The sequence below is a fragment of the Prunus avium genome, chromosome 1 (assembly GCF_965620075.1).
Source record: "Prunus avium chromosome 1, drPruAviu1.hap1.1, whole genome shotgun sequence".
NCBI lineage: Eukaryota > Viridiplantae > Streptophyta > Magnoliopsida > Rosales > Rosaceae > Prunus > Prunus avium.
This window is the reverse complement of record NC_142284.1, coordinates 40641604-40653130: the sequence shown is the minus strand read 5'-3', so window position 1 is coordinate 40653130 and position 11527 is coordinate 40641604. Positions and strand designations below refer to the sequence as shown.

The following is an 11527-nucleotide window of genomic DNA, read 5'->3' as shown; positions in this document are numbered from 1 at the left end:
AAAAATATATATATATTTTTTAAGAATAGTGTAGAGCTAAATTTTTCCATCTCCAAATAGGGCTCGTCAATGGGCCGGGCTGGGCTAGCCCGGCCCAAATTTAATGGGCTTGGGCCGGGCTTTAAAGAGGAGAGAGAAAATAGCGGGCCGGTTTTTTTTAGAAAATTCAAAGCCCAAGCCCGACCCATGAGCCGGGCTTGAGAAAGCCCATCGGGCCGGGCCGGGCCAAAATGGGCCTACTTCAATCGAAAAAAATCATAAACTTAATCATAAGGGCATTTTAGTCCAAATTTGAGATTAAACTCACTTAATTCCAATATTTTCACATCAAACCAAATTCATAAAACACCTAATAAAGTCACACAACTTAATAAGATTTTCTACAAAAATAATAAAGCCAAGTATTGTTTTTGAGGTTATTACATAATTAGACCGTAATACGTTTTAAGAAATAATTTTTAAAAATAATAAGTATAAATTTTTTTTTTTTTTAAAGGATGGTATGAATAAATATGCAAATGTTTGGTGATGTGTTCAAAAAGCATGATTATATTTGGTGGTACGATTATGTTTCGTGATATGATTATATTTGGTGATATGATATGTTGTTCATCTTATTTATATATATATAATTGTTGTATTAATAATTGACACAAATTAAATTAATGTGCTAATCATCCAATTATAAAACTAGGAATGAGTAAAGAAAAGTAAATGAAATGAAACAAATTATATATGTGATTTAAGTGATATAATCCTAATCCTAAACTCTTATTTATACATAATTATATATGTATGCGGGCCTAACGGGCCGGGCTTTTGTGGGCGGGCCGGGCCGGGCTTTCTTGGGCCTAATCGGGCCGGGCTTCAAACACTCAAGCCCAAGCCCGGCCCGGCCCAAGGCGGGCCGGGCCATCTCAAAGCACATAACGGGCCGGGCCGGGCTTTTTTTCGATGGGCCGGGCGGGCCCCCATCGGCCCATGAGCCCGCGGGCCAAATGATGAGGCCTATCTCCAAATATACAAGACTATATTTTAAGGCCCTCTATATTTATTTATTTTTTTATTATAGAAAAACTATGGTACAACACTTATACATTCCACTACTATGTAATGTTTAAATGAATTAAAATACTATTTAGAGACAATATTTCAAATATGACACATGTAGGTTGATAAGCATTTAACAAGATTTTTTTTATAAGATTTTAATATGTTTCAAAAGTAACATATATCACTACTAGAAAAAAGGTCAGTATTGACCAATTTCTCAGTGACCAAACTGACAATAGTCACAAATGGTGCTATATCATTTTGATTACGTCTCCTTGCCATCCGAAGTCACAATACAGTTCTTACTCAATTGATTTAGGCTTAAATAGCATCCAATCCGTGACCTTATACCTCACAATTCCGATTTCAACCCAAGATTTCCTCCAATTTGTTAAACCCTAATAGCACAATATACCCTAACTCATTGAGTTGCAAGAAGAAGATTGAATGTGCTTCGTAAAAAAATTAAAAATAAAAATTGCATTTAACGGAATGTCTATAAATTCTAAACTTTGGGAAATACAGTGACTAATTTAGCTAAAAAAATTTCTCAATGACCAAATTGAATTTTCGTGCAAAACCGAGTGACCAAAAAGGTATTTAACACCCTCCCCCCCCTTTTTTAACGAAATAATATTTCAACTACTTTAATATATGAGGAGAGGAATTAAAATCGGATTACGGGGCAAGTCACACTACCTTAATAAACTAATCTAACCTATATTTGTCCATCAGCCACCTTTTTTTGTCCAATAGAGAAATGGAAGATCGAATACAGAACGATTTTCAATAGTTTGAAACAGCACTAGAAGAATAAGAACTTCATTAGATCAAATGCTAGTTGATCTCAGCGGCTACTTATATTCAAATAGAATCATCCCCCACTACACACGGTCTGCCAAAAAGGAAGTGGGGATCACATATGAAATGAAAAATAAACTAGTATCACAGCATATGATATCTACAATTTGAAATTTATTTGGATGCTATTTACATATATAGAAAAGAAAAAAATCTCGCAAGAAATCCAGGCCGATACTACAATAATAGAGGTTGACCAGGTAGCTAACTGATGTTATTGCTAATATTTGGGCTAAGTATCTTCGAAACAAACGTGGTAAATTTTGAATGCTTTAAAACATAAATGGTATAAATTCGATCATTTGGATTTGATAGTACAATTGCTTGATACACTGAAACATGGCATATCTATGCTCAATCCATCACTTTGGATAAAAATGGGAATTTTGTTGAGGGGAGTTTTTTTTTTTCCGTTTTTGAGAGATAGAGAGAGTTGGTTGAATGAATCATGAAGAAGTGGATATATAAATATGAAAGAGAACTCTATCAGAGTCCAAGCATGACAGAGAGAAAAATGCCGGGGGGTAAAAGCAGCTCTTTCTTCTCCTCCTGCTTCAGCAAACGCAAATCAATGCCTTCCCATGAGTCTCCATCCTCCCAGCCCTTGTTGCAACAAAAGGAAGCAATCACAATCCAAAGAAGAAAGAATGGATGGAAGGCCGTACCTTACATCTTAGGTACTTATTGATATATTATGAATGATGCTATATACTTTCATATAAATTATAATACGAGTGATTTTGGGAAGGAGGAAAACCTTGAAAGGACTTATAAGGAGTTGGGTCACTCCCCCCATTGCCAATTGGTTTTGGGGTGGAACCTCAACTTCCTTCATATAAGTGATAAAATATTATATATGTGCTTGGAATTCAAGAAAATTGATAAGATTTATAAGTTGAGACATGGTTTTTTTTTTTTTTTGCAGGTAATGAATCAATTACGAAGATGGCAACATATGGGTTGCAAACAAATTTTATGGTGTATTTGGTGAGGGAGTATCACATGGATCAGGTTTCTGCTGCCTATATTCTCAACATTTGGACAGGCGTCTACTGTTTATTGACAGTCGTTGGTGCCTCGGTTGCTGATATCTATCTTGGCAAATTTCTCACCATTGCTCTGGCTTCCCTTGCAAGTCTTCTGGTAAACAATTAATCAACATCTATCTAACATTAATAAATCATGATTAATTAGCTTAATTGGGTCCTAATTATAATATATCATGTGTATTAGGGGATGGTAACAATAACCATGACAGCCTTTGTGCCACAATTAAGACCGCCACCTTGCATCCTTAATGGTCAAAAACATCTCGTACAATGTGTCTCCAACACAAAAACCCAACTAGGTTTCTTGCTTGCTGGGCTATCTTTGCTAGCCATAGGCACAGGTGGAATAGCGCCCTGCAGCATTCCCTTTAGCGTTGACCAATTTGACTCAACCACTGTGGAAGGAAGAAAATCAGTCCATAGCTTCTTGAATTGGTACTATGCTTCATCCACAGTGATAATGTTGATCAACCAAACCCTAGTGGTCTACATTCAAGACTCTGTTAGCTGGGCCTTGGGTTTTGGGATCCCCGCCCTCCTCATGTTATCTGTAATTCCCCTGTTTTTGGCTGGCTCCAAAATTTACCACCATGTGAAGCCAGAAGGAACCACATTTATCAGCTTTGCACAAGTTCTTGTTGCTGCCTACAAGAAGCGCCATCTTAATCTTCACAACGATGAAAGGGTTTGCGGGGTTTTCTTGGATGTTTCATCGGATGGAAATGTGCTGCTCTCCAAGCACTCTCTCACTACAAAATTCAGGTAAAGCTTGATGGGTTCATTTTGTCTTACATTGCTTTGCTTGTTCTTTTACTAATTCTCATTTGGTACTTTGGTGGCTCAGCTCCTTGAAGAAAGCAGCTTTAGTAGTGGACCATGACCTAACAGATGATGGGTCTTGTGCAAATTCATGGAAGCTGTGCAGCATCCAACAGGTTGAAGAGGTGATATGCTTCACGAAAATCCTCCCAATATGGGCTTCTGGTGGCATCTGCTTCATGACCTCTGCACAAGAAGGAACATTTGTAGTGTCACAAGCCCTCAAAATGGACAGGCACATTGGACCCAAATTCGAAATGCCTGCTGGGTCAATCAAAGTCATGTCATTGATCACATTATGCCTGTGCATCCCATTGTACAACCGTGTCCTTCAACCAGCCCTCAGAAAGATCACCAAGCATGAAAACGGCATCACAACTCTCCAAAGAATAGGACTTGGGTATTTGTTCTCGATTCTGTTTGCGGTGGTTGCTGGACTGGTTGAGCAACAGAGAAGAGCTTCTGCGTTGTCACAAGCTTCAGCAGATGGCGTTGCTCCCATGTCAGTGTTTTGGCTATTTCCACAGCTAATGTTCCTTGGCATGGTTGAGTTGTTTGGCTTTGTTGGGCACATTGAATTGTACAACAAGGAGTTTCCTGAGAAGATGAGGAGCATTGGGAATTCTCTGATCTATCTTTGCATTGCTGGGGCTACTTATTTGAGCACCTTGGTTGTGAGCATTGTGTACAGTGTTACAGGGAAGCATGGGGAGCCCAACTGGTTGGACAATGATATCAATGCCGGTAGACTGGACTATTTCTACATCCTAATAGCTGCGCTTGGGGTGCTGAATTTTGCGTATTTTTGGTCCTGTGCTTGTGGATATACTTACACTTCCAGTTTAAAAGCAGTGGAGAGTAAAGAGACCGACATTTTGGTTTAAGACTTCTGTCCTGTAAATTTGATTTCCTCTTTCAAAAGCTTTGTTTTTGAACTCCATCCATAACCCATGCATATATATATGTACATCAAACATATATATATGTACATATCAAACATATATAAATAAAAGTTGTTTTGTATGATATTAGGATCCAGAGGATCCTCTTTGTAATTTTATTTCAGTTTTCTAAAAAATATATATAAGTTGTTTTATTAGGCGAGTTGGTTTGGGCATTGACTTCGTTTCCTTTCTACTCAAGTTTCTTTTTTCTTTTCTTTTTTTAAATTAAACAGTGATATTCATTAAAAAAAAAATTCAGGAATACATCAAAGATGTGTAGACACAAATCTCAAACAAGACTGCAAAAGCAAAATCGGAAAGGGAAAAACCTTTTATCCATATAGATTTGATTAATTTAGAGTTTATTTTGGTGAAATAGGGTGGAAACCCCCAGAAAATAACAACTAAACACCGTGCATCAGTCGAGGCAAGTAAGACCAAGCAAGTCATCCACCAACAAAGAGCTAACCCAGACAGGAGCCTCATCAAAGAAGTAAATTCCCAGGTCCAAATTATAACTCCAATTTGCCAAACAATCCGCAACACAATTCTTTTCCCTGTAAATGTGGACAAGGGGACAATTTTCAATTTGTCCCATGAGATCACAACAACTATGCACCAAAGCAGCAAGAGGATGTCATTGCAATGAATTGATTTTTTGGACAAATGAGACAACAACATCAGCATCCATTTCAATACCAAGGTTAGCGATACCTTTCTCAACAACAAGCTTTAGACCAAAATATAGACCCCAAACCTCAGCCTCCAAGATATGACCTTGGCCCAAATTCACAGCAAAACCAGCAATCTAGTCTCTTGAGGAGTCCCGAATAACACCTCCTGCTCCAATGATATTAGTGGAAGCCCTTCTAGAACCATCCACATTCAGCTTAAGTTGGCCAATTGTAGTAGGGTCCCAAGCCAAAAAAACATGTATTATGTCAGGTTTCTCACCAAAGCCATTAGCAACTTTAACCCACTCAACAACCATAGTAAAAATGGTTTTCCTGGGATTATAAGGCATATCTACTTCAACATTAAAAATCTGCTTGTTACACCAATTCCAGATATACTAACATGTAATGGCAAAAATAACATTCCACCCAATACCATTAGGGCCTTTAACCTTAGAGAGCAGATTGCCTAAGAACCAAGGTTTTAGCTCAGAGAGGAAGAAATGAGGAGAAGAGTGTAAATTTAAAATAGATTTCCATACCATCATAGCCAAGGGACAGTCCTTGAGAATATGAATAACAGATTCAGTTTGCCAACCACAAAGAAGACAAGAAGGATAAGAAGTTAGATTCCTCTTGGTTCTTTGCTCATTGGACAAGATTTTACCTTGATCAGCTAGCCAAATAAAGATTTGTATTTTAGGAGGGATTTTCATTCTCCATAAGTCCTTCCAAAAAGGATCAACATCTCCCAAGTCTCTACAAAAAATAGAGTATGCAGATTTAACAGAGAATAAGCCATTTGAAGAAAAACCCCAGATTTGAGCATCATGTACAGAGTTCCCAAACCCAACAGGGACAACAGTGATCTTTTGAACCAAATCTTCAGTAAGAGCATTCCTAAGCTAGTCCACATTCTACCAACCATTTCTAAAAAAGCTGTCAACATTGCAATTTAATTCCTATATATTCAACACCCCATTATGTTGCATTAAAGGTGAATCAAATAGCCATTTATCTATCTAAAATTTGGCCAAATCACCATTTCCAACCCTCCAGGTCATTCCTTTTGCAAGCAATTTAGCTCCAAAAAGAATACTATTTCAAATTGAGGAGCACAAATGTCTTGTTTTTAGATTATGGTCAATAATAGAGTAACCCTTGAGGTATTTGTGGGAGCATATATTTCATTGGCTAATAAGAAGACGACACGTGGAAAAGGAATATTCCTTAGGTCAAACTAATTACCCTAATTAATTCCTATTTAATTATGGAAATTATCTTCGATTTAATATGGGAATATCTCCATAAATCAAGGAACCAATCTCCACCAAATCTCTTGGAGTAATTCCTATCATCTTTTTGGGAAGAATAATCCTAACCAAACAAGGATTATTCTCCCAAAACCCTAGCACACAAGGAGGCTATAAATACATAGCCACACAAGACATTCGAGGTAATTATAAATTCTTCTCTAATTCTAAACCTAGTTCTAAAAACCCTACACAATCACCCTCTCTCTCTCTCTCTCTCTCTCTCTCTCTCTCTCTCTCTCCTTACACGGCTCCGGCCACCCGGCTCTCCTTGTGAGAGAAAACTCCGTCCAGTTTAGCTATTACTGCATCTTTCCTCAAAGATTCAATTGAACTAACTTAGGCGTCGGAGGGCCTTTGGCCAACTACCCCCAGGTGTGGTCTTTTACTCATATTTGTTTCGCAGGAATTGAGGAAGAGAGAGAAGGAAGCTCGAAGGGTGAAGAATCTACAAGCGAATATTTTCCTGTGAGAAATTTAAGACCCTACTACCAAGCTCACCGAATCATCATCACGACAAAATTTCCTTTGAGATTGATTCTTCATAGTCCCAACGCTTCTCAGCGACTCATGAAGTGGGTTATCGAATTAAGTCAATACGACCTCCTCTACTGGCCAAAGACTGCTATAAAAGAGAAGATGGTTAAAAGACCCAAGGAAAGTTCGAGAGCAGATGAGAACTTCCCCGCCAATCTTGGCATGCCCAAAGACATGTGGCAGTTGCGTGTAGACGGAGGGTCAAATCATAAGGGAGCTAGAGCAAGCATCATTATAATCACCTCGGACGGAACTTTGCTAGAGCTAGACCTGGCAATATCGGACACAATCCGTTAACACGACACGAATTCGCACGAAAATAACAGTATTTGGGTTGAGCTTAATGGGTCGGGTTGAAAACAGGTGGACCCGTTAGTTACCCGTTAAGCTAACGGGTCATGTCAATATCATTCGCGAATCACCCGTTAACCCATTAAGAGCAAGGGCATTTTTGTAATTTTCATTCTAAAATAACCTACCTTGAATTGAAGCTTCTGTTATTCCCTCCTCAGTGTCCTCACTCCGCCACTCTCTCTATTTTTCTCTCAAGAGAAACAAAAGCCCTCTCTTTCTCTCTAGATCCAAACCAAACCATCAACTACCTTTCCTCTTCTCTAACGAAAAGGTATGAAAATCTCAAGTCATTTGAGAGTTTTAATTTTAATTTATGTATTATATCAGTACCAAAGTGAGATTGCCGTATCTAGACTGCCATTTCTTTGTTGAAGTTGTCAAGAATCTGCAATTTCATAAGGTGGTTCTCTTATAATGTTTTACCATAAATTAATTTTGTTTGATAATTTCTATCATGGTTTTCTGTCTCGGAATCTCATCTGTCGACTCTTATGAATAGTTAATATCTCATGTCTTTTTCTTGCTGGAAGTTTTGGAGGGAAAGATCTGCCTTTATCTACATCAACTAAAAACATGAGTTTTTCAAATTGAACTAATTTATATGGCTATGCTAAATGCTATGGTTAAAAAAGTTTATTTTACGTGGACTTGGTGCTGTTCCTATTTTGGCAAGATAGTATTTAAAATTTACACACACTTCCTTGCAGAAAGTGAATTATCTATTTGTTGTTTGCTATTTGATCCGTTGCTTCTCTTGGTTCCAGAGCTTATTATGATATCTATGTTAATAGCTAGATGTTAGGCGCTACTAAGGCTTAGTTTGGTATTGCTTAACTTAAAAAATAAGCAGCTTTAAAAAAAAGTTTTGGAGATTTGGGTGTTTGGTAAAACAAAAATAAGCTGCTTATTTAATAAGTTGCTGTCATTCAAAGCTGAAAAACAGAAGCAGGTGGGGAGTTGCTTCTGAAAACTGCTGCGAGGAGAAGCATGCGGAGGTTTAAATGAAAATTTCAAATTGCCCATATTGCCCTTATTTGTTTCACACAATTACATGTTATATCCTCATCATCCCGAGTTCGAACCTCCCAAGTGTCGTTCCTTTTTTATTTTCTGGATTGCTCGCCTCATCCTCTCCTCTCTCTGCAACTTGCTCCCCTTCCTCAATCCGTCAAAGCTACCATCTCAACCCAAAACCTCACCAACCCACCTCCCTATTTTACAGACCCAGAATATCATCCTCTCTCTGCAACTTTTTCCCTTCCTCAATCCCTCAAAGCTACCAACTCAACCCAAAACCCCACCAACCCAGCTTCCTATTTTACAGACCCAGAATATCATCCTCTCTCTGCAACTTTTTCCCTTCCTCAATCCCTCAAAGCTACCAACTCAACCCAAAACCCCACCAACCCAGCTTCCTATTTTACAAACCTAGAAGATCTCCTTCAGCACCCAGATTACAAACCAATTATCTCTACGGCAACAAAAAATTCAACACCCAGATTACCAACCAATTATCTCATTCAGCAAAAGAAAATCAAATCCCCAAGAGGTGGGCATGTAGAAGAAAAGACGAAGAAATTTATAAAATTAAAAAAAAAGAGGGCGGGGGTTGCTGGGAAGGTAGAAGTAAAGAGGAAGAAATAAATAAAAAAACATGGGAAGGGAAGAAGTCTTGGAAGGAAGAAGAAAAGAGAAAGGAGGAGAAGAGGAAAGGTAAAAAGGTTGAGAGATGGGGGGCCTGGGAAGGAAGAGGAAAAGAGGAAGAAAAGAAAAAAACTGGGATGGGTGTCTTTATAACAAGAATTTGTATGAAATCACAACAAAAACAAGTTTTGTCTTGAAGATTTTGGATGAGGAAGATGACGAAAGAAAAAAACAGAGGAAGAAGAAAGGAGGAAGGAGAGAAGAGGGAGAGGAAAAAAAAAATTGGGGCCCCTGAAGGAAGAAGAAAAGAGAAAGCAGACGAGGGAGAAAGAAAAAAAAAGGGAATGGGGCCTGGAAAGGAAGAAGAAAGGAGGAAACAAAAGGGAGAAAAAAGTATACATTTTTTATTTCTTATGATAATTTTAGGTTTTAAAAAAAAATTCATCATGGTGCCCTTTATTGTCATTATACACTCTCACAGCACTTCTATAAAAAAGTTTACCAAACATTATAAGACTGCTTTTTATACTCACAGCACTTTTACAAATATAGATTACCAAACACTTTGCTGCTTCACTTCACAGCTGTTTATTTTCACAGCACAGCAGAAGCAGTTTTTTTTAAAAGCACAGCAATACCAAACTAAGCCTAAATGTCATGATAGTGATGGAATTACAACTGGTTCTTTAGCCATTATTGAATTTATGTACTTTCTTTTTTTTTTTTAAGCTTATGATGTTACAGAGAGTACCGAAGCTATGAGACTCACAGATGAGGAGACTACAGACTTGGTGAAAATTGCAATTTTGAGATTATGTTCATGGAGGATTGAAGTTTTGATATTAGGTTCATGGAGGAGGCTACATACTTATTCCTTTTCTCCTTAACATTTTATTTAGAACTTGTTTCAATTGAGATTAATTTGAAACTCAAATTGTCTAAGAGTTTTTTTGTTTGCCAATGTGTAATGTGTAAGACTTATTTAAGGATTTCAGCTTTATTTTTATTATATCTCTAATTTGAGGTGTTTTCATTTAATAATTTGTTTTAAAAAATATTGTTTATTTTTTAAATGGGTGAAACGGGTTAAGCAGGTGCAACGGGTGAAAAACGACCCATTAGCCATAACGGGTCGTGTCGTGTTATTTGCGAATTTGTGTGGGTCGTGTTTGAGTTTGGTATTTCTAATCTATTAACTTAACGGGTCGTGTTCATGTCAACCCGTTAAGAAAGCGGGTTGACACGAACACGACCCGTAACTCGCAAAAACGACCCGTTTGCCAGCTCTAGTTGGAGCAAGCCATCACGCTGGGCTTTCCAGCCTTAAACAACGAAGCAGAGTACAAGGCGCTACTCATTGGCCTGCGAGTGGCAAAGGAGCTGTCAATCAAAAGGTTAGCCATCTAGTCAGATTCCCAGCTGATCCCCAATCAACTGCCATATGAGTCTATGGCAAAACACCCAAGGATAATCCAGTACATTCGCATTGGGAATCAAAACACTAACAACACAGGCCTACCGAAGATAACATCAAACAACACCATGATGCCCCAACTGCATGCCGAAGGTAGTTGCCGAAGTTCTCAACTACAGAACCTAGGACTACGGACATGCGTCACCTCCACAATAGTTTGCACAAAATCCCACATCGAAACTTTGTGCAAAACTCTCATTTTCACTTTCCTATAAATAGGGAACAATGCCCAAGTAAAAATGGTAACTATTTTCTCACATTTACTGCTACTCTGCCAAAATTACCACATACACTCGCTGACTTAAGCATCGGAAAGCCTTCGGTAGATACCAGATCGATGCCCGAAGCTTGACGATTGCTTCTTCCTTATTTCCTTCTGCAGGATCTCTTCGTACCGAAGGTCCACAACCTTCTCCCCCTGCTGAAGATCTAGCACTCCTTTACCTAAGTTGACCCTCCCAAAAAGAGCATCAACAGTTTGGCCCCGTCTGTGAGAAACCCACCTCTCTACCAGTTTCGCTGGCTCCATCTCCCATTCAACCTCGTCGTCTTTTCTGCCCCTCACACTCCGCTATGTCTTGTGAAGCTAGTCTTGGTACCCAACACCATACCCCTCGTGGGGATTCCTCCCGAAAGAAACCTTCGGCTGACATGCACCTCCAGGCCGAAATGGAGCGCCTTCGTGCCAGTGTCGCAAAGATGACAGAGAACTATGAACACCTTCGTACCAAGAATGTCGAATTGGAGCACGACTGTCAAGCCTTAAAGCGTAATTGGGAGAACACTCACCACCAATTCGTCCAGC

At 38.7% G+C, this 11527-nt stretch overlaps 1 protein-coding gene across 1 annotated transcript; it reads left to right on the top strand.

The window, feature by feature from the left end:
* Positions 1 to 2485: 2485 nt before the first annotated feature.
* On the top strand, positions 2486 to 4666 carry LOC110772867 (protein NRT1/ PTR FAMILY 2.13-like). Its single transcript, XM_021977349.2, has 4 exons — positions 2486 to 2591; positions 2840 to 3057; positions 3148 to 3725; positions 3808 to 4666. Exons 1-4 carry the CDS (start codon positions 2486 to 2488, stop codon positions 4664 to 4666), a joined length of 1761 nt encoding a protein of 586 aa, XP_021833041.2.
* The last annotated feature ends 6861 nt before the right edge of the window (positions 4667 to 11527 follow it).

Excerpts from the sequence above, each read along its gene's own strand:
- LOC110772867 (XM_021977349.2), top strand. The coding sequence starts at position 2,486 with ATGCCTTCCCATGAGTCTCCATCCTCCCAGCCCTTGTTGCAACAAAAG. Across the intron at positions 2,592-2,839 it reads GGCCGTACCTTACATCTTAG|GTAATGAATCAATTACGAAG; the intron begins GTACTTATTGAT and ends TTTTTTTTGCAG. Across the intron at positions 3,058-3,147 it reads CTTCCCTTGCAAGTCTTCTG|GGGATGGTAACAATAACCAT; the intron begins GTAAACAATTAA and ends CATGTGTATTAG.